The sequence below is a fragment of the Erithacus rubecula genome (genome assembly GCF_903797595.1).
Source record: "Erithacus rubecula genome assembly, contig: scaffold_553_arrow_ctg1, whole genome shotgun sequence".
NCBI classification, from domain to species: domain Eukaryota; kingdom Metazoa; phylum Chordata; class Aves; order Passeriformes; family Muscicapidae; genus Erithacus; species Erithacus rubecula.
This window is the reverse complement of record NW_027635785.1, coordinates 24,832-48,365: the sequence shown is the minus strand read 5'-3', so window position 1 is coordinate 48,365 and position 23,534 is coordinate 24,832. Positions and strand designations below refer to the sequence as shown.

The 23,534-nt window shown below is 51.4% G+C and overlaps 1 protein-coding gene across 1 annotated transcript; it reads left to right on the top strand.

Moving 5' to 3' along the window:
• Positions 1 to 15,645: 15,645 nt before the first annotated feature.
• On the top strand, positions 15,646 to 17,778 carry LOC306816388 (Fc receptor-like A; the record flags this gene model as incomplete). Its single annotated transcript, XM_079332834.1, has 4 exons — positions 15,646 to 15,694; positions 16,323 to 16,343; positions 17,072 to 17,215; positions 17,315 to 17,778. The coding sequence occupies 4 exons, from the start codon at positions 15,646 to 15,648 to the stop codon at positions 17,776 to 17,778; spliced, it is 678 nt and encodes a 225-aa protein (XP_079188960.1).
• Positions 17,779 to 23,534: the final 5,756 nt, after the last annotated feature.

Here is a 23,534-nt window from a genome sequence, read left to right as displayed (position 1 = left end):
TAGGCCCTGGACCCTGGCCACACCCTGGCTCTAACTGGATGGGAAACTGCCAACAGACCCAAGTGTTTTCTGCATCAAAACAATACTTGAGTCACTTTGACTTGGCAATTTCACTCTATCAGTATGAGATTTGGACCTATTTTTGAAGTGAGCTTGGGAATCATTTTCCACACATGGTTATCTAGTTCTGCACTGATTTGATGTTTATCAGCTGTTGCAGACACTGGAATGATGGTACAATGTTCTAGTGCTCAGTAATTCCTATAAATGGGCATTTGGATATGTTCATTTTGTCTAATTAATCAAAACAACAAGGTTAAATTTAGCAGCAATTTATTAATAACAATTGTATATAAATGAATACAATCAGAATATATTAGTTACATTGATTTAAGTAAATACAAAATTTGGCAGTGAGTAATTTAGTAAAATTGAGGCAAAACTGACTGGGGGATAGCCTGACCAGGGATACGGGTAGGGCCCTTCCTCTCACACTGCACTGAATCAGTCAAGCTAAACATTTCACTTAAATACTGTTTACTAAACATTTTAATACAGAATGTTCTAGAAAGCTCCTCCTCGCTTCTATTCCTAAAATCTACGTCATTGTATTGTGCATGCTTCACCAGTGGTCGGGGTCTCTCCTCCTTTCGGGTTCTTGTTTCCCATGAAGCCTCCGGGTCTTTCTCAGTGTCGCTGTTTGACCTTGCAGGTGGTGCAAGCACATTATGCTTAGGATTATATAATTAAATATATGTTCCCACAACAGGCCTCAGTCCAGTGTCCAGTGCTTCGGAATTATCCCGATATGGCCCAATTCAAGGTTGAAAGTTTTATTTCTAGTTGCTGTTCTTAGGCCTAAACCATTACCATCCTCACTGCCACCAAACATCTGGAGGATGATTCCATCTGCTTTGTTTAACCATTTCCTTTACCCCTTTTTTGCTTTATAACAATTAAATACAATTTTTCTATTAATTATAAAGCAACTATTTTGCTAATATTGTTGCAATTTAATTATCACAAATATCATATATGACAGTAATTGTCTGATTTCACATGTTATTAATTATTTCTGGTATCGGAAACTTTTTTGGTTGATATATCTGAATTATTCCTGACTGCTGTAAGTTTCTTGTCTCACTAGACACATTGTTTTGATATTCCCTTCATGTTCTTAGAAAAAGTCATACATGCTTTTAGGATAACAGAAAGAAATTAAATGAGCTTCCAAAGAAGTCTGAGTAATGCAATATTTATATAAAAAAATTTAGATGATTTTTAGGTAAGACTCCTCAATTGAATGTGCAATGACAAAGTCTAATTGATTCACTAACATAAAGAGAAGATATGCATGTGTTTTTATCATCAGGAGGTTCAAAGTAGTCATCTATTCAATTGCCTCCAAGAAAATGAAGCCCAGTGAGAAGAGAAATCACTGAACCACCATGCAGCTTTCATGACCCAAACAGGACCAGGATTGCCAAAATATAATCCTGTCTAGAAACTCAGGAAAGCAACTTATCAGGAAGCCTGCACTCACCCACCACCTCTGCTGTGTTTCCTGTGTCAGTCACAGCCAGGAGTTGCACAAGCCCTGCAGCCCCAACCTGCAGCACCAGCCCAGAGCAGCCAGTCTAGAGCCACCAGTGCTGCAGCACCTGCCCAAAGCCACCAGTGCTGCAGCTCCAGTCCAGAGCCACCAGTGCTGCAGCTGCTGCCCAGAGCCACCAGTGCTGCAGCTCCATCACCAGCCCAGAGCCATCAGTGCTGCAGCTCCAGCTCCAGGCCAGAGCCAGCAGTGCTGCAGCTCCAGCCCAGAGCCACCAGTGCTGCAGCTCTTGCCTGCAGCCATCGTGTGCTGGTGCCAGAGACACGCAGGTGCTGCTACTTGAAAATACGGGGAATTTGGGGAACCCCAGGGTGTACTGTGAGCACTAGGGCCACAGAATGGGGAAGTCACTGAGGGTACTTGGAGCACTCGAATGGGGACTGGGGAGTCCCTGCATGTTATAAGTACATATTGTATGATTGGCTTTTTGCAATATTAAAATGAATGCTATGAGTTTAATGTTGGAAAACTTTTCTGTGTGAATATAGCTTATTTTATTTCTGTTATTAACAAAACTTAGAAATAATAGTGTGATAAATATATTTTTCTTGGACTACAACATGGTGATTTAAAAAGCTTTTGTTTGTCTAAGTGTCACAGTCTGCCCAATTCAAGAGCGAGTCGCGACTGGTTCTTTTATGGATCTTAGAGCGCAAAAGACACAGCAGGGGACAAAACCAGTTTACTTCTACAGAAATGCACTTTATTTAGTGCCAACCAAAATGCGATAGTGGGACAGAGAGAGAGAGAGAGAGAGAGAGAAAGGGGGGTCGGGATTATAGCTACCAAGACTGGCAGACGAATCCTCGTGGAGCAGCCAGTAGATGTCCGTTGCCGTCTGGGGAGATCTCGGGGATCTCCTTTGCGAAAGTCACTTTTATAGTCCTTTCCCAAAGCGAGTGGCTTCTGGCCAAAAGGTGGGAAGATTTATGGACTATTGTATGTGGAGCTCGTTGCGCTGAGGAACAGGTGGAAATAGGACGCTTCAAGGCACATCAGACCATCTTTGTCGTCATGAACACACGCGGGGCAGCCCATACTGACCAGTCCATTGTTCTTCCATCTGTGGGAGCTTTGTTGAGTCAGCGCCCCGTGACTAGTTATCATGAGAAACCAGTCCTGGTAGGCATCACCTGCGGAACAGTCACTTGGCGTTCCTCCCATCCCTGGCCAGCGCAGGCCTCAGGCGAGGGTCGTTGGGCAGAAACAGACGAGAGACTCAGACAGACTGTCACATCACCCCGTGACCAACGAGCGTCGCTGAGAAACTCCATCAGCATCATGTTGTGACCTTGTAGCATCTTCAGGACCTGCCCTTGGTAGCACATCCCGGGAACAGGAAAAGGGAAAACAAAAAAATGGGGATAAGAAGGAAAAGGGAAAAGGAAAATGAAAAGGAAAAGGAAAAGGAAAAGGAAAAGGAAAAGGAAAAGGAAAAGGAAAAGGAAAAGGAAAAGGAAAAGGAAAAGGAAAAGGAAAAGGAAAAGGAGAAGGAGAAGGAGAAGGAAAAGGAGAAGGAAAAGGAAAAGGAAAAGGAAAAGGAAAAGGAAAAGGAAAAGGAGATGGAAAAGGAAAAGGAAAAGGACAAGGAAAAGGAAAAGGAAAAGGAAAAGGAAAAGGAAAAGGAAAAGGAAAAGGAAAAGGAAAAGGAAAAGGAAAAGGAAAAGGAAAAGGAAAAGGAAAAGGAAAAGGAAAAGGAAAAGGAAAAGGGGAAGGAGAAGGAGAAGGAAAAGGAAAAGGAGATGGAAAAGGAAAAGGAAAAGGAGATGGAAAAGGAAAAGGAAAAGGAAAAGGAAAAGGAAAAGGAAAAGGAAAAGGAAAAGGAAAAGGAAAAGGAAAAGGAAAAGGAAAAGGAAAAGGAAGGAAAATTATCAGGAAAATAATAGTGAAAAATAATCAAAACAAAATTGATTAAAATAAATTTTCAAACATATCACAATGATATTAGTTAAAATAACTTTCAAACAATTAAAATTATTCAATAAAATAACATCCAAACAATTAAAATTCAAACAATTAAAATTCAAACAATTAGAACAAAATCAATGAAATAACATTCAAACAATTGAAATTCTAACAATTAGAATCAAAATTATTCAATACAATAACATTCAAACAATTAAAATTAAAACAAATCAGTATCCATTATAATACGTTTTTATGATTGAAACAATTATTTTCCAAAACCATCTTAATCAGAAGCTTAACATTACTAAAACTGATCATGCCAACACTAACAACAATTTTAATCAGTTTGCTGTTAAAAGCCTGACTTTCATTGCTCATGTAATTTGTCTGGTGTCAATAACTTTAGGGGTATCTTTAGCAGATAGTAGTGATCAAATTATGTGCTTCCATTGTTGATGCCAATTGTGTCAGCTGTTTTACCATTCTCCAATTCAGGAGAATAGGATAGAATGACTGACGAAACAAAACTGATCAAAACCAAAATCAAAAGCACAACAATGGTATGACACAATTTGTTTAGGATGCCGGTAGCAGTAGGTGACCACCCAAAAAGAGTATCCCACCACCTGAGTTCAGCATCCCCTTTTACCCTTTCTAAAACCTGATGTATTTCTCTCACATCGTGATGAACTGTCACCAGGGTCTTCTGCCCATTTTTCTTGATTTTTTCCAAGATCCCAATTAAGTCCTGGTGAAGCAACAATTGTTTAATCAAAGTGAGGTTCATCCCGATGGGAGCAGGCACTAACTGATGAATCAGTGTAATATTGGATTGCAAAAGGTGATGAGACATAACTGGAACAGTATAAGAAAAGTCACAGCCAATGATTGTGGTAAAATTACAAACACAAAAATTTACATGATTTTTTAGATGCACTGTTACATTTTCTACAAACACTGAGTTGCAAGCAGTTCTTACACACACACATCCATTTCCTATGTAGACCAGCACTGTTGCAGGAGTCTCATCAAGGTGTATTTCAAAATGACAGATATTTTGCTCTGTGTCTAAACAGATGTCTTGGGCCACAATAGCATTGCTTTCACAAATAAAACCCTGTTGCTCCCGAACAATGCAAGATTCCAAATTAACAGTTTGCCATTTCTCACCAATTTGAGGGGCCCATTCTCTATGCTCGAAAGGATAGAGAATAGTTCCATGGTGATTCAATCCTAATGCAATGATGGGGTGTATCAAATGCACTGAAGCGTTGTGTGTTGTCAACACAAAGGCTGTGGCTGTGTTTGTGCTGGGGTTGTAGGTAAAGTTTACCAAATTCCACCAGGACTGAAACTTCCTTTCAAAATCATTAGCATTGTCCCAAATTATTGTCTGGTTTTCAGTAGGGAAGATGCCTTCTTCCCCTTCCCTTATAATTGAGGCAACAACTGTTTGCATCCAAAGCTGTGCCTGGATACAGCTGAGGGCTGAGGAGATGTTGTTTTGAGCAGTACCAAGAGCATCAATTATCAGTTTGCGATAATTTACATTTGCCTTTTCGCAATCCGGTAAAATGTTTGAGAATAACCACTGTTGCATCCCCAGGGCTGTTAAAGAGGACTGCAGAGGTTTTTTCAATTTGGTCAGGTCTCTGGTGGTGGCAACCAATTTGTTCATTGATACCTCTGAATCAATGCTATTTAAAATTCCCAATCCTGTTCCCACAACACCGGTTATTTTTCCTGTTTGTTTCTTGAAAGAATCATCCTAGTTTTGCAACCAGGTTGTTTGTCCACGCCAAGAAAAAGTGAACAAGCTGGCTGAATTACTGAGACATTGTTTTGCATTGGCAATTTGACTTGTTTAAAAGACCATGCCGAATTAAACAATATTTGCTGTTGGCCAGTTTTCTTAATTACATAAGGCCCAATTTCAAAAATTTTCAGGCTCAGTATAACCGGTGATTGGGTAGTAGGTGTTACAACATTAACATTGAGCTCCCCTTTATATTTTGTATTGTTTTCCTACACATAATTTTATAGGAAAAATTGTACAACAGTTCAATTTTGATTTTGAATTTTCACAAAATAAAACACAGCTGTAAGGTCCTGTGCTATAACTGTATACAGGTTCAATGAGGGATTCAGCAATTAATCTTCACGTTCCATGGCGTTATTCTGTGAAAAGTAAACACAACAGAATCTGCCACAAAGAGGCAGGAGGTTAAAATGATGGAACTATGCAGACAGAAATTCTGTTAACTTCCCAATCATTTTGCTGCAAAGAAGGAAGCCACTCTGTACCTCCTTTGAACACAGCATAAGAGTCAGTGTAATTGCAAACGAGAAAGGCACTCCGCACTTCAAGCTGGAAAATACCCCAAATAACCATCAGCACTCCAACCCAAGTATCACCCCGTCTCCCAGCAACAATTTGCTCAGCAGAAGCATTAGTGAACAAAGAATTAGTGAACAAAGATTGTTTGGGGGAGAAAGCAGAGGCTACTTTAATCATTGAGGCAGGTTTGTCATCACTGTTGCCCAAGTTCTCAGTTTCTGTTATTGCCAGATTTTTTACAGTTCCTTCTGTTACTGAGGATTTCTGGGCCACTCTGTCAGGGGGGGGCAGTCCCAGTAGTGGCTGTCTTCCAGTACTTCACTTCCTGAGAAGGTTTTTGAATTTTCTCTGAGGCAATTTGCAAGTTAGGGCTTTCTAGGTGTGAAATTATTTTCTGTTGCACATCCCTCACTTCTTCTTTTTCTTCTCCTCCTATCAATACATCATGTATGTATTGGTACACAGCTACAGTGTCACGTTTGGGTTTTTGGATTGGCCATATAGGGGAGTTTTGCAATTCCTGTATAACCAGTTTGATCTTTACTTTGGCACCAGAGAGAAGAGGGTATTGTTTTACATTTACAGGTAGTTGCATAGGTGATTTATAACCAGCAGTGAATTTTATTTCATGTATAATTTGCAAGCAGGCAGCTTTTTGAATGTTTTTTAGGAGTTGGTCTGGGGTGCCAGTTATGGCTAGAGGATCACCTCTTTCTAGGGGGCTAAGTCCCCCAGCCCAGTAGGCTGCACGCTGTGTCAGAGACCATGGAACACGAGCGTTTCCAGTTGTTAGGAAAACTCCAGGCCCCCAGTATCCACTGGCTTCTTGTTCACTTAATTTAATTTGATCTCCTCCAGTGAGTGAAACTCTAAAGACATACTCGGTCTCAGATTCTTGTGGGAGACGTGAGTATTCTTTCTTTAATTTGGCCAATTCAGTAGCAGTGTATGGTATTTCTTTGGAGGTTATGTGGGGGTCAAAATCCTCGTTGTTCAGGTATCTATATTCTGTTTTAACGAGAGGTCTCATTTTAGAGCAGCAATTTTCCCCACTATTTTGTACATGTACTAGTTCTCTTTGTGGGTATATCTGCTTTATGTGATATGTTTTCTTTTCTTCTGTATCATTAGGTGTATCTGCATGTTGTGAGGCATGTGATAGTTGTAGGAAATAGTTGTGATTTCTTTCCTGCTCTAGTTGGTTTTCTAGAGTTTCTACTTGATTTGTTTTCTGTTCTAGTTGGTTTTCCAGAGTTTTTACTTGATTTCTTTTCTGTTCTAGTTGGTTTTGCAGAGTTTGTACTTGATTTCTTTCCTCCTGTAGTTGGTTTGTTTTCTTCTGTAATAGTTTTTGCAAAGCTTCTACCAGGTTTTGCAAGGAGTCTATCACTGCACTTTCCTCACTCACTCGTTTAAAACGAGATTCTAGAGCAGCTGAAAAACAAGCGCCTGGAACTGAGCAAAGTGTGGTTTTATTTTTCTTGCTCAGTTTGAATTTTGTTTCATGTTGCAAAGAATGTATCCTATCAATCACATTTTCTAAATTAAACCAATTACTGTGCGTCCCAATCTTCCCCCCCTTGGGAGGGTCTGGCATTATACTTAGATAGTAAAGCGTAAAATGAAGCTTTACCATTTTCAGACATTTTTACGAAGGGACTAAAACCACTCTCAGGGAGACACACTTAAAGTTACACAAAAATCACAGCTGAAACTGTGAATCCCTTCTCTTCCCTGGAGCGGGTGAAGAGACACACTACTTGGGAGGTACTAACTTAACTACAAAAACCACTTGTCTCTTCGCGATCCCAAGTAGTCAAATACAATAATTATACAACAACTGTAACCTCTGAGTTACGATTATGTGCGAGGGGGAAAAACCACTTCAGGAAGCTAAACACTTGTCACCCAGACTTCTGCTGGGGACAACCCCCTGTCATCCCTGGGTGGCTGAGGAGACCAAACTGCTTGGGAGGTTCTCTTTAGTTACACAATGGGTGTCTCCTCGACTACACCAAGCAGCAAACAATGTGTGAGGGGGAAAAACCACTTCAGGAAGGAAAACACTTGTCACCCGGACTTCTGCTGGGGACAACCCCCTGTCATCCCTGGGTGGCTGAGGAGACCAAACCGCTTGGGAGGTTCTCTTTAGTTTCACAATAGATGTCTCCTCGACTACACCAAGTAGAAAACAACAAAAAACACAAGTCCCATCTTTTGCTCAGCTGAGATCCTTTCAAAAAATTCTCCGATTACTGAAATGGAGTTGATTATTCACCTGGGTCTGTGTGCGGGAAGAACCCAATACCACCTCCCTTGCTTTCTAACACTGTTCAGTCCTTGCAGCACTGACAGGCTAGGTGCGGCTGAAATGGCACAGGTCTTCCCCTGGTACAAAGTGCACAGAAACCCCAACTCCCCCAGTATCGGGAATTCAATTGCCAACTACGCCAAAGATGTCACGGTCCGCCCAATTCAAGAGCGAGTCGCGACTGGTTCTTTTATGGATCTTAGAGCGCAAAAGACACAGCAGGGGACAAAACCAGTTTACTTCTACAGAAATGCACTTTATTTAGTGCCAACCAAAATGCGATAGTGGGACAGAGAGAGAGAGAAAGAGAGAGAGTGAGAGAGAGAGAGAGAGAGAGAGAAGGGGGTCGGGATTATAGCTACCAAGACGGGCAGACGAATCCTCGTGGAGCAGCCAGTAGATGTCCGTTGCCGTCTGGGGAGATCTCGGGGATCTCCTTTGCGAAAGTCACTATTATAGTCCTTTCCCAAAGCGAGTGGCTTCTGGCCAAAAGGTGGGAAGATTTATGGACTATTGTATGTGGAGCTCGTTGCGCTGAGGAACAGGTGGAAATAGGACGCTTCAAGGCACACCAAACTATTTTTGTCGTCATGAACACATGCAGGGCAGCCCATACTGACCAGTCCATTGTTCTTCCATCTGTGGGAGCTTTGTTGAGTCAGCGCCCTGTGACTAGTTGTCATGAGAAACCAGTCCTGGTAGGCATCACCTGCGGAACAGTCACTTGGCGTTCCTCCCATCCCTGGCCAGCGCAGGGCTCAGGCGAGAGTCGTTGGGCAGAAACAGATGAGAGGCTCGGACGGACCCTCACACTAAGTAACTCAGAGAATGGTAAAAAGATTACCAGGAATTTCTTCATATTCTTGGATTATCCTGTATGGATGAAGACAGGGATGACAAAAACCAAAACTCCAGGGAAGGAAATTATGGGGCCACAATAAAAGCTGATTTACAGGTTGGGGAAGATTTTGATTAATGCATTTAGGTTTATGAATATTCAACATGTTGATGCATTTAGGGAAGTCTTTTATGAGTTAGTGTGTGCTCTTGGCTGAACTTCGTGTACTCGAATGAAGAATCTTTTGCTTTATTGTTTTTTGTCTTCTACTTGACTTTTTTTATTAAGCGTTTTAACATATACCAGGAAAGTGAACCTCATTTTTCACACTGCAGGCACAGGCAAGGGGATGGGGGAGCTCCTGGGGGTACAGGGAGAGGAAATGGGAAGCACAGGGTGCCCTGAGTAGCCTTCTCCTGGCTCATGACCACCTCTCTTGGAAGGATGGGCAACCACAGGAGCCATGGAGAGAGCTCCCCGTGTCACCCAGTGCCTCCCCCTTCCCAGAGTGTCACAATTTTGCTGTAGATTGTCATAGATGTCACTGGGTTCCCAAGGTTGCCCATGTGGCCCCTGCTGTTCCATGTAGGTCGCCTGAGGATCCTCCAGTGGGGGGCCCCTGAGGGAATAAGAGAGTGTGTGGAAGGGGATGGGAGGTCCTGAGGGTTTGGGGAAAAGCCCAAATCCTGGTCAGAGCCTGCACTCACCTTTCCTGGTACTTCCTGTCACTGGCAAAGCAGACCTGGAGGGGTGACTTTGATTCCCCATCCACTCTTGGAAACCCTCAATTCCCTCCAGGGTCCCCAGTATCCCTGATGCTCCTCAGAAAACCTGAACTTCCCCACTGCCCCAACACCCTGAGCCCAAAGAACCCCAAGCCTGGCAGGGAGGAGCACCCTCTGAATTCCCCAAAAAGCGCTAATAGAACCCACAACATCCCTGCATGACCCTTCAGCACCTCCCCAGACACCCCAGGGCCCTGAGCCAAGGTTACTGGGAGCTCAGCCCCTCCCAAGTCAGGGGCTGTTGGCGCTTCCCCCCCTTTTCTGGGGCCTTCTCAGCACTCTGCAGGACTCCTGCCCCCACTGTCACCTACCCATGTGGATCCACCAGTGAAAGACCACAATGAGCAGGACCAGGAACAACAGGGACCCAACGACCAATGCAGGAAATACCAACGAGCCTCTGCAGGAAAAAGAGGGGACACACTGGGGTCACGGGGCTTACCCCAGAGGTTCTGCAATCGCAGTTACCTCATGAGTTCCCCTCCTGTGCCCTGTTCCATTTGTGTCACTGTCAGGGACAGAGTGAGTGTGAACCAGGGTCATCTGTGATCCAGGGATCCCAGACCCACACAGGAACCCCGAGTGACCCCACCTGTGTTCCAGTGGTGTCCAGTGGTTCCCTGTGTTGTCTCCTCCAGGGCCAGCTCTGGGCTGAGTGCCCGGAACACGCAGTGCTCGTCCTGTCCCAGCTGGTTGGTGGCCACACACTGGTAGGTGCCCGAATGTCCCACATCGACGGCCCCAAGCCCAGGAGGGGACCCCCGGCCACCTCGTGCCTGTCATGTAGCCAGGTGAAGGTGACAGGGGCTGAGCCCACCTGCACCGAGCAGCGCAGGGTCACGGGGTCACCTGGGCACACCTGGAGTGCTGGGGGACCGGGGGTGATGGTGGCATTGGCCACGGGCACTGTGGGACACAGACAGGGCTGAGGCTGGGGGGAGGGGCTGGGAAGAGGGGTGAGGGTCAGGGAGTAAGGGGTGAGGGGCAGGGAGTGAGGGGTGAGAGGGCAGCGTCAGTGAGTAGGGGCAGGGAATGGGGTGAGGGAGTGTCACATGGGGGGATGTTGGAGCCTGTGCAAGGTGGCACCTGGAGACGTGCCTTTCATAGAGAGCCTGATATCCGGGACAGTGACTTATGGTCTTGTTTAGCAGTCACCCATTGGGGATGCTGTGGATCAGCTTACCCCCAGCCTGAGGGTCCCACTCACCCAGGACAGTGACATTCAGTGGGACACTCTCGGCCATGCTGTCCACACTGGTAGTGGCTGCTGGCATTGTCGCCAGCGTGCCTCAGCTCAAGGCGGGGGCCAGTGCCCAGTGGTGTCCCTGAGCCCTCTCTGGTGCCAGGAGAAGGACAGGGAACCTGTCCCTTTGTCACCATACAACTCAGCACCAGGCAGTCCCCCAGCACCACCTGTGCCTTAGGGGGCTGCACTGACAAGGACACCCCTGAGAGTGAGACCCCTGCATGGGGACGTGGGTGGGATGGGGGATCTGGGAAAAGTAAGACGTATGAAGGGTGGCAGGAGGGGAGTACGGTGTGTGGGAGGGGATCCCATTGAGGGAGAAGTGGACCCAGGTAGGGGGGAAGTTGATGGGATGAGGGACAGTCATTAGATAGGGCAGAGCTGACCCAGGGAGGGATGTGGGGTGGCTCAGGGAGTGGTGGGGGGAGCCCAGGGAGGGACTGGGGGGAAGCAGGGAGGGGTGGAATCAAGCCAGGTAGGGAAGGGAGAGCAGAGGATGGAGCTGGGAACTCAGAAGGGGTACGGGATGCCAGGCAAGGATGAGGGGGACCAGGAGAGGGACCAGGACAAATATGAATGGAACTGAGACAGACATGGGAAGCCTGGGTGACCCAGGGATGGAAGGAAGGAGGGATGTGGGACTCAGGCAGTGGTGGAAGAAAGGTGGGAAGATGGTGGGTTTTCCCATCCCCTTTCCCACATTCACCATGTACTGTCACTGTCACCGTCACTGGCAATGAAATCTCCCAGCACAGTGATGGCCCAGAGCTCACCCAGACGCCGCAGCTGTAGCAGCCACTGTGGTGCAGCTGCAGGGGGGACAGGGACAGCTTGGTCCCACAGAGGGGTCCCCCCAGATCATTGTCCCCATGGTAAAACTGTACTCCAGTGACTGTGGCATCCTGCCAGCCCCAGCAGCGCAGTGTCACCGTGTCCCCCTCCAGCAGTGCCCATGCCGGCAGCTGCAGCACAAGACGCTGTGTGGGACAGGAAGGACCTGTCACATCTGGGGAGTCTGGGGGATGCCAAAGGCCTTGGGAGGCACCATGGGTCCCCCATTGCAACAGGGGCTCTCAGGACAATGGGATGATCTGGGATATCCCCGTGTGTAGGGGACGAACTCTGAGGTCACATGAGGGGTGTGACTCAGGAATGGAGCCCACCCAGAGCTGTCAGGAACCCTGAAGATGCCAGGGCACACATGCCCCCTCACCATTTAAGACCCTCAAAGGGGGGTCTGAGCCCAGTGCCAGGTCTGTCACACATGTATGTTCCCCTCTTGGGGACAGTAAAGCTGTCGGGTCCCTCCTGCCCCCAGCGCCGCCCGTCCTTGTACCACATGGTGGCACCGGCAGTCCCCAAGCCCTATCAGCTCAGTGTCACTCAGTCCCACAGCAGTGCAGACTCACCAGTGAGGCCGAGGGTCTGGGCTGGAAGGGAGAAGGGACAGAGCTGGGGGGGGGGGGGGGGGCCTGCAGGGACAGCAGAACCTGGAGGCCATCTCAACATCCCAGTTCCTCTGTTCCTGTCCCTCTGTTCCTGTCCCCACAGCCATCCCATGCCTGTGGTCACACTGGGGTCCATGCCCATGCCCTGGCTCTTTTTGCCTTGGGGTCCTCAGGTAGCCCCACAGTCCCCCTGTGCCCCCTCCCCACCGCTCTCTGCCTCACCAGGACCCATCCCCAGGGTGTCAGACCCATGCCAGAGGCACTCACCCCACAGGAGCAGCGCCACCTTCCCGGCCATCCCAGTGTCCCAGGCCATGGGCACTGGCTGTCACTCACTGCTGGGACCTCCTGTCCCCTGGCTGGAGGCTGGGGACAAGGGTAGGTGGCACAAGGTGGGATATAGAGTTCCAAGCAGTGGGGGGCTAGGGATTGGTGTGCAGAGCAATGGGGGGGGTCCTGTAGAGGGGGAGTCACCAGAGCTGGGAGCACTCAGGGATGGGGGTTCCAGCGGAATGGGGGCTGCAGGGATTTGGGGTCATGGATGGGGGTCCGAGGGATGAGGGTGCCAGAGGAATGGTGGGTACTGGGAGGATCAAGGTTCTGGAGAAGGGGGACTGTAAGGGCTGGAGTAGATTCCTTAATAATGGGGTTCCTTGCCCATGGAGACCCTGGGGATTGTCACTCCTGAGATGGGGGTCCTAGGGAAGGGGGATCATAATGAATTGGGGTCCCTGTATTGGAGTCCCAGTGGAATGGGGGTGCTAGGGATGGGCAGTGGCTGGGTGGGCCCATGGGTCACAGATCCTTCCCTGGGTGCCTCAGTTGTTGTGGTGATCTAGGGCACAGAGGTGTCCCCTGGGGTTCCTGTGGTTTGGGGGGTCACCCAAAACCCAACAGATTCCAAGGGGCTCATAGTCTGTACCCCCATCACCCCCCAGAGGCTTCTTCCTCCCTTCATTTCAGTTTCCTTTTTTAAATTCCTTAATTTCACAACCCCCCAATCCGTGCCTTGATGATCCTGGGGGGCACCTGAAGAGGCAACGGGTTGGGGGAACTCCAGGGTGGGAGAAAAGGAGGTACAGGGGGTGCAGGGAGTATTGGGAGGGTTGGGGAGGCTGTGGGGGATAGGGGTGTTGGGCTGTGGCCCTCCCCCACACACTTCCACTTTGTCTCTCCCAAAGCAGAAGGAAGAGCTCCTGTTCTGGGGGATGGTGGCTCTGGGCGATTCCAGACTTCCCCATTCTCACTCCACCCCTGCAGGATCTGAGCCAGCAAGAGCAGCTGGGGAATGGAGCCCCAGGCAGAAAGGAGCTCCCAAACTCCTGCTCCTTGAAGCCAGTGGCCATCCAAGTGTGGGGCCAGCCATGGCCCAGTCCCAGTGCCCAGGGATGGGCATTGGCCAGCCCTGCTCTGGCCAGCCCCAGGTGGCAGCCAGGACCTGAGGCTCCCCTGCCCCCTTGGCTTTGATTCTTGCAGCTTTCGAGCTGCTGCAAAGGTGAGAATTCTTTCTGTGGCCAAAAAAGGCCTGGCTGTGGTTTGCTCAGCCCTGCAAGAAGCACAAAAGCCAGTGTGAACCCAAGCAGTGGCTCTGTGAGGCCCTTTGATGGTTTTCAGAGCAGGGCTGGCTGGAAAGCCCCCCTGCAGGGGCAGCTGTGAGGGAACCAGTCTGGAAATACAGCAATTGATCATTTCGTGCCTGTCCCCAAGACACTGAAAGAGCCCCAGATCTGCTGCAAAACCTACAAGGATCTGCTCAATAACATGACTGGGACCCTCCTCCTTGAATAAAACCTGCAGCCCTCTGGAACCTCCCAGAAAGAATGTTTGGGTTATGGATGTGGACACCAGAAAAGAGAGAAAAAAGTGTGGAAATATGGAGCAGGGGCTCCACACGTGGCTCTGGGGCACAGGGGTGTCCCAGCAGGAGCAGGGAGTGCCCAGGCAGGGGAGTTCACGGTGCAGTGCATTTACCAGGGAATCAGAGCCTGAGGGACACACAGGCATTTCCACAGATTGCTGTGGAACCAAATGTACCTGGGATTTCTCATGATCAGGGCAACATCATCACATTTGTCCCCTTAATTTGGGCACCCCCAAGGTGTCAGAGCCCCACTGGGAAAAGCAGGAATGCTCAGGCCCCCCCAGCACAGAGGTGCCCAGGATGTGCCACCTCTGGGACAGGAATCCCCAGGATGTGGCACCTCCAGAATAAGGAGCCCCTGGGACAAGACCCCAAGACAAGACCCAGGTGTCACCAGCCCAGAGGAGCCTTTTTCCCTCAGGGCAGGACCTCTCTGGATGTGGCCCCCAGGACAGAATCCACATCCTGGCCTCAGCAAAAACAGCCTCTTCCTTCTGCTGCAGGAAAGAGAAAGTGAAAATCTTGGGGGAGCACAGCCAGAGATCTTCATCGCCCACAGCCCCCCAAACACTGCCTGCACCACCCAGCCCCCTTCTCCCCTTTCTGGGATCGCCCATCTCTTACCTGCTCAGGTGTTTTCTAGGATGTGTGAACCAGGAAATGAGGGGACAGGAAAACGCCCAGGGGTGTGTGGGGCACAGAGCCAGAACCTCCCAGGACAAGCCTGAGGTGCACCCCTGGCCCTGAGCACCATGTGGGGGCTGTGCTGGGCTCTGAGTCAGCCCAAAATCTGAGGCACCCCATGCAAGATCTGTGACCCCTGTGCCCACCCAGCCACTGTCCCAACCCTGCGACCCCCTGGGAACCAAACAATGATACCCCTGTTCTCTTGGTATCTCCTCACTGGGGACCCCCACACCAGCTTTCCCATTGTCCAGCACCACCATTGCCTTGATCCCATCCCATGGGCTGCTTTTTCCCCCACAACCCCCATTCTCTAGAGTCCCTTTTTTCCCTCTGCACCTCCAGCCTTGTGAGCCACATGCCATGACACCCATCCCTGGCTCCCTGCAACACCTCAGACTCCAAATTCCAGCAACATCCTGTCCCCACCATGTCCCACCATCACCCCCATGTCCCACAAGGTCCCCACCATGCCCCCATCCTGTTCACACCCTGCCCCCACAAAGGGCCACCTACACATGAGGACGAGACGTGACCTCGCTTCCTGTCCCTTCATCCGAAGAGCCGCCAGCCAGGGGACGGGTGGCCCCAGCAGCGAGTGACAGCCAGTGCCCATGGCCGGGGACACTGGGATGGTAGAGAAGGTGGCGCTGCTCCTGTGGGGTGAGTGCCCCGGCACGGGCCTGACGCCCTGGGGATGGGCCCTGGTGAGGCAGAGAGCAGTGGGGAAAGGGCACAGGGGGGCTCTGGGGTCCCCTGTTGTCCCCAAGGACAGCAGAGCCAGGGCATGGGCATGGAGCCCAGTGTAACAAGAGCTGTGGGGTGGCTGTGGAGACAGGAACAGGGGAACTGGGATGTGGGGATGGGAACAAGGAGATCAAGATATGGGGACAAGGGTGTGGCAAAAGGAATCTTGAAACTGGGGCGGCTGTGGGGATAGGGACAGGGAGACAGGGATGCAGGGACAGGGACAAGGGCTGCATCCCATGTAGAAGGGGCATGGGGACCAGTGCCATGAGAATGGGATCACAGGGACAGAGCCATTGGAATGTGGCCAGGGGAACATGTGCTGTAGGGCTGGGGGAGGCGACCTGTTCACACATGGGGTGTCCACAGTGTCCCCATGTCCTGCCTCAGCTTAAGGTGACTGAGGTGTCCTGTCCTCAGAATCTCCATGCTACACCAGTGTTCCCGTGGGGACAGTTTGGGGACAGACACGACACCAGGTCCCCCAGGTGCTGCTGTCCCTTCAGGGCCACCCCCACCCAGCTCTGTCCCTTCTCCCTTCCAGTCCTGACCCTCGGCCTTGCTGGTGAGTCCTCACATGATGCCATGTCCCTGCCCTGCTGTCCCCAGCCCCGTGGTGCCCCTGGCAGGCTGGTGTCTCCTGTCACCCGCAGGTGCCCAGAGCACCCAGCTGCTGGTGGAGCCCCCCTGGACGCCGGCGGTGCTGTGGGACCGGGTGACACTGACCTGCCTGGGTTCGGGGACCACCGGTGCCACCACCTGGTACAAGGACAAGCAGCGTTCGTGGCAGACGACAAACAGTAACTTCACTGTCACCGAGAGTGGCACCTACAAATGTGACAGACACGGCAGTGGTCCCAGCCCAGCCATAGTGGTGTCAAATGGTGAGGAGGGATCTGGAATGATCAGGGTGGCTCCCAGATAGGTCTGGGTGGGCTCCACTCTGTGGGTGGCCTCACACCCCTCACGTGGTGAGAGCCTGTCCCCTGCACACAGGGAGATCCTAGTGCATCCCAGTGCGGTGGGATAGCTATGGATACAGCTGTGTCACAGGACTGCTCCTGGTATCCTAAGGAGTCTCCCGTGCAATGGACACTCTAGCCAGATCTCCCTGGTGCCATGGGCACCCACTCTGGACCTATCTCTGGCTCCTCAGTGTGACGAGACCCTCCTGTCCCACAGAGCTGCTGGTGCTGCAGGTTCCAGCACGGGCACTGCTGGAGGGGGACACGGTGACACTGCGCTGCCGGGGCTGGTGGGACAACCCTATCATCAGGGTGCGATTTTACAAAGACGAGAAGGAACTTATGGAGTCCCCAGGGGGCACCGAGCTGTCCCTGTCACCCCTGCAGCTGAACGACAGTGGCTGCTACCGCTGCAGGGGCTGGCTGGGCTCAGGAATGTCACAGTCAGCACCGGTGACAGTGACAGTGCACGGTGAGCACCCCCACGGCTGGAACCCCAATATCCTGACACCCCCAAATCCAGTTCTCAGTGGACTCTTAGTAACAGTCCCCACCCCCATGTCATTCCCAGAGCTCAAGCCTGTCTTGGTGCTGGAGGGTCCCCCCAAGCTCCCCGAGGGGTCTCCCCTCAATCTCAGCTGCCTCAGCACCCCCAGCCCCCTGCGGCCCCCAGCCCCCATCCTGTACCGCTTCTACCGGGACGGGCAGTTGGTGGGGGGCCCGCAGGGGTCCCCACAGCTCCTGGTGCCCGCCGTGGGGGTCTCCCACTCGGGGAATTACAGCTGCGAGGTGCACTCCGAGGGGGGGGCCGTGCGGAAGAGCAGCGCCCGGCTCGGCGTCACGGTGCGCAGTGAGTGCGGGGATGGGCACGGGGAGCCCCCACAGCCCCCCAAGCTCTCCCATCCCTGCTCAACCCTCTGTGTGCCGCCCTGCCTTCCCAGCTCTCTCCCTGGGTCCCTGCATCGCCTCTCCTCGTGTCTGCATCCCTTACCAGGTCCCCTCAGTCCCTTCCTGAGTGCAACTGTGCTAATCTGAGGTCTCTGCATTGTCAATAGGTCACCATCCCTGTCAGGGCACCCAAAATCTTCCCTTCAACCCTTTCCTGGTGTACCCTCTCTGAATATGCCATCTGTTCCTGGGGTCACTTCCACTCCATTCCAAGCGTCCCCACCATCTTCTTCCTCACTGGGATCCCCCCAATCCTCTCTGATCCTCCCCCTCCCTGATTCCCTCACTGCTCCCTGCTGTCCCCCACTCCTCCCATGTCCCCAGTCCCGCCTGTGTCACTCTGCAGGGGTCTCGCTCTCAGGCGTGTGACCCTGTCACTGCAGCCCCCCCCCCCCCCGGGGACAGGTAGCCCTAGGGGACCAGCTGGTGCTGAGCTGAACGGTGGCCGTGGGGACATGTCCCCTTCTGTCCTTCTCCTGGCACCAGGGGGGCTCGGGGACAAGACTGGGCACCACCCCTCGCTTGGAGCTGTGGCACCAAAATAGGGGCTTTTATGCCTGTTGACACCGTGGCTGACAGTGTCCCCCTGAATGTCACCATCTGGGGTGAGAGGGACCCTCGGGCTATGACTGACTCCACCCACAGCATCCCCTTCCCACCCATCCCAACCTTATCCTCCACTCCAGCCCTTTCTCCCTAGTGGATGCCAGCACCTCCCAATGACCTCAGCCCTGTCTGTGTCCCCGCAGTGCCCGTGGCCAATGCCACCATCACCCCCAGTCCCCCGGCACTCCAGGTGTGCCCAGGTGACCCCGTGACCCTGCGCTGCTCGGTGCAGGTGGGCTCAGCCCCTGTCACCTTCACCTGGCTGCACAACGGGCACGAGGTGGCCTGGGGTCCCCTCCTGGAGCTTGGGGCCATCAGTGTGGGACATTCGGGCACCTACCAGTGTGTGGCCACCAACCAGCTGGGACAGGACGGGCACCGCGTGTTCCGGGCACTCAGCCCAGAGCTGGCCCTGGAGGTGACACCACAGGGAACCACTGGACTCACAGGTGAGGTCACACGGAATCACCAGAGTGTTCAGGACTCCCGGGGTTCAGGGTGACCCCGTTGTGTCCCCCTCTGTCCCCAGCAGTGGCTGTGAATGTCGGCAGGACCCTCCTGTACCTGCTCCTGCTCCTGGCTGTCATTGGGGGCTGTCGCTGGTGGCACCGCCGGGGTGGGTGACCCACACAGAGCTGCCAGGACCCCACGGGCGACTAAAGGACACCAGTGACACCTATGAGAGCGTGCTGTGACACTGGGGACACTGGGAGTCTGTTGGTGAAGGAAGAGCAAAGACTTAGGAATGCCTAGCAAGCAGTTCTGAAACAATAGATGATATAGAGATGTTTGCAGTATTTGACATAGATGCTGAAAATAGTTAAGGTTTGAGACCTCTTCCTTTGTTTAGATATAACCAAATACCACACATGCCAAAGAAGCACCAGATATCCTCTCTCAAGCCTTGCAGGAAAGATCTCAAGATAAGGGTAAAGCAATAAAACATGGTAATTTAGTTGTTCCTCTAGGTTGCATGCAAATATTAGGAAATTAGTATATTGTATTAGATTGGTTATTTGAATTTAGAATATTCATTATGGAATAATATTTATTGTACTGCAAATGGAAAATCCTCCTACTTCTCCTCTCTTCTCTCTGCTTCTGCCTCTTCTTCTTCCTCTCTTCTCTCCCCGCTCCTCCTCTCCTCCTCCTCGCTCTTATTACCTCTAATCTCTAACTTTTCTCTAAGCTATCTCTTATACCCACGCCCTATAATAAAATACAACCCTGAAGAACAGCAAATAATAAGCTCCTGAGTCTGTCCCACGACCATCCAGAAACCCCCCGGTCCCACAGTTTGGCGCCCAAAGAGTTAAAGGGCCAGTTACTTCACCCTCTTCGCTGTGGGACGTTTCTCTATGGACGGTGCCCCTTTCGCTTGCCCTGCCGCTGGCTTCCCCCCCTCATCCCCCCGATCCCGCCGCCTCGGATGCTGTCCTTACGTTTCTGCCTGCCGCGTCCTAGCCTCGCCCCCTCGGTGCCCGCAGCCGTCCCTGTCCCGACTCCCAGCCCCCGTGCCGCCGCGTACCGACCCCGCCCCTGCGTGCCTGCCCTCCCCTGCCCCCGCCGCGCCCGCGCTGCTTGCTGCTGCCGCCGCGCCGCCCCTGCCCTCCTCCCCCTGCCCATGGCTTCCCCTGCACCCCCCACCGCCAGGCGCCGCCGCCATTACGCACATGGAGCCCATTGTGCCCGGCGCGTTACATGCCCAGCACTCTGCTGTGTCCACGGCTTTGATAAACACACCCCTGCTGCAATCCCCAGCCCCGGCCAGCCAGACCGCGCCGTTTCGCTCCGTGCAGGCGCCCCCGGGGACGGTTCCCTTTCCCGAACCGGGGGGAGCCTGTCGGACAGTGAACCAGCCGCCGGAGCTCGCCTGCGGCAAAGCGTTTCCGCTTGGCCATGGCCCCGCAGCCGCGCTGGCCGTGGAGCCGCCGCTCGCACCGTCCCGTCCGGAGCGTGGCCGCGGCCGAGCCGCCGCTGCTCGGCGGCTATTCCGTGTCGCTAGCGGCGGCGCAGCCCCCGGTCACCGCTGCCGGATCCGCCAGGGCGCCTGTACCGCATATGGCCCTGGCCATGACTGCGTGTGCAGCTCCCACGCCACCCGATGAGTCTCTGATCCAGCCCCCGCTGCAGCCCCGTCTCTGTCTCCCAGCTGCGGACACGGCTCTCTCGCAGACAGCGCCGCAGTCCGTGCCCGCCAGCGCGTCTCTGCCCTTCCCGGCCCCTCTCGGTCCAGAGCAGTCCGCCCCGCTCCCGACTCCCGCTGCTGGTCCCCCGAACACAGCTCCACTGCCCGCCTATGCCAGCACTGCTCCACCCTCCCTACAACTCGCCGGAGCCGGCCGCCCGCAGCCCGCCATGCAGCCGCCCGCCATGATGAGCTCCGCCGCTCCGGACACGGCCGCAGCACATGCACGGAGCTCGCCAGCGCCGCCTGCGCTCTCCACGCCGCTCCTGGGTCCCAGTGCCTGTCCTCAAACGTATCCCTCTGCAGCTTTCCCTACGCCGGACCTAAATGTGGCGCATATCCCAGCGTTTCAACGACACGGCTCCGCAGTCACCATCCCGGTACACCGAGAGCCTCCAGCAGTACCACCGCACCTACCGCCGAATCCACCCAGTTCAGACGCATTTCTACAGGACAGAGGGGGAGGTGACGCCATAGCGCCCCCGTTAATAATGGAACAAACAAGGAACTATTTTACACCTGCAAATACTTTGCCTATCGTGCAAAAGACATCTCAGCTTCAAACTGCGACGCTGCATCCTCAAACCCCGCCAGATTTAAAACCACAAAAATATTATGATGCTTCCGTATTGACGGACTGGCAAAAAATTAGACGGGACATTTGTAAAGATGAATGCCTTAATGTGATGGCACTACCTGTCATCTTTAATCCCCAGCCCGGTGGTCCCAGGAGGTGGTCTCCCATTCCGTCTCATGAGATTAAGGAATTAAGGAAGGCATTAAGGGATAATGGCATCGCATCACCCTATTTCAAACAGGTGCTAAAAAGTACATTGGATGGACATACACTTACACCGAATGATTGTAAAAACCTCGCGATGGTCACGCTTACTGACTCACAATATCTCCTATGGGAATTGAAGTGGAAAAGGATGCTCACAGAAATATTAGCAACTTACAGAGATAGTACGGATGTAGAGCTGCGTGCTCTGACCATATCTAAGTTATCTGGTGACCATCCCGACGACAAAAATGAAGATCAGGTGAATCTTCCCAGAGCAGCCTTAGATGATATTAAGAAAATGGCACGCAAGGCATTTCTGCAGGTTCAGCCTGCAGGAGTCTTTGAAAAGTCCTACAACCTGATTACCCAAGACCCAGCTGAACCTTTCACCACATTTGTGGATAGAGTAATCCAGGCTTCTGAAAGGCAGTGTGCTGATGACATCGCTCGCCCGATAATGATAAGAGACATCATTGAAAATAATGCCAATACAGAATGTAAAAGGGCCATCAAAGCCATGGCGAAGGACAAACCAACAGTGCCCGAAATGATAGATGCCTGCAATAAAATCGGAAGTCCGCAGCACGTGACTTCTATCCAAGCAAATGAATTGGGAAAAACCCTCGCAGAACAGCTTGAAAGGGTTCTTAGTGCACAGACATCACAAACCGCTGCACTGGCAGCTCAAACAGAGGCCCGTGACCAGAAACTCACAGAAATCCTGACTGCTCTGCACCTCAATTCTCAACAAAACAATACCAGTATGGCTGTAATGCCTGCTGCTGTGACATCAGGACCCTGTTATTTCTGCAAAAAAACCAGGTCATATCATGAGGAACTGCTCAGAAGTTAGAAGAATGATACAGACATCGGATCGCTGCTCCAACTGCAAAAAAGGACGTCATATCTCCTGGCAGTGCCGAGCCAAACCTGATATAAGCAAGAAAAACAATTCAAAAAACTCGAAGACGAGCGCGGAGCGCCACCGCGTGGTGAAACAAGTTATGGCACCACAGAACCCCGAGGGAGGATTTGTAAATACTCCAGCTCAGACGCCAATTCTTCCATCACCAGCAGAACCCCAGGTTATGCCACAGGCTTACTGCCCCCAGGGTTCTGGTGCACTTTGGCTGCCTCCAAGCCAATAACATTTTTAAAGGACAGTAGTTATACCTATATCCCTACAGGAATTACTGGGACTTCTCAATACAGGCAGGACTTTTTGGTTATTGGCAAAGAGATGAATGGTATTCTGGGACTGCTTGTTTTGCCTTGTGTATTTTCTGTCAACTGCTATGAAAAACTACAAGTGTTAGCTAATGCCTGTTATCCTCCCTTGCATATTCCACCTAAGGCCCCTATAGCTAATGCTATAGCACTGTTTATGGGGACCACAGAGCATATGCCACCTTGTGATCCCTCATTTAATCAGGACAACCCTGAAGTTTTTTGGATTCAACACATAAGTACACAACGACCAATGATGACTTGTGAACTGTCTATTGGTGGGATTCAAGTTAGAATCAAGGGTATGGTGGACACGGGGGCAGATGTTACTGTGATTTCTTATTATTACTGGCCAGCAGAATGGAAATTAATAACTCCCCCTGGTGCTTTCACAGGCATTGGGGGTGCAACTCCATGCCTACAGAGTGAGTCTGTGGTCAGCATTACAGGACCACATGGGAAAAAGGCATTGGTTCTTCCCTATGTAGTGCAAAGACACATCACAGTGTGGGGAAGAGATTTGCTTTCTCAATGGGGAGCCAGAATTGAACTGGATTTTTAGTAGGGGTCACTGAGACACTCAGCTTTTTAAAATTAACCTGGAAAACAGACACCCCCATCTGGCAAGCCCAGTGGCCCCTAACAAACAATAAGCTGAGTGTTCTTAAGAACCTAGTGGCTGAACAGCTGCAAAAAGGCCACATCACACCCACTACCAGCCCATGGAACTCGCCTGTATTTGTAATCCACAAGAAAGCCTCTGGCACCTGGTGATTATTACACGATCTCAGAAAAATTAATGCAGCGTTTGAAGACATGGGAGCCCTACAGCCAGTCCTGCCCAACCTTTCCATGATCCCAAGAGACTGGCCACTTGTCATTATCGATCTAAAGGACTGTTTCTTTAACATTCCACTACACCCAGATGATGCACCTCGCTTTGCTTTCTCTGTTCCAAGCACAAACCTGCAGGAACCACTTCAAAGGTACCATTGGCTCGTTTTGCCACAAGGAATGAAAAATTCTCCAACCATCTGC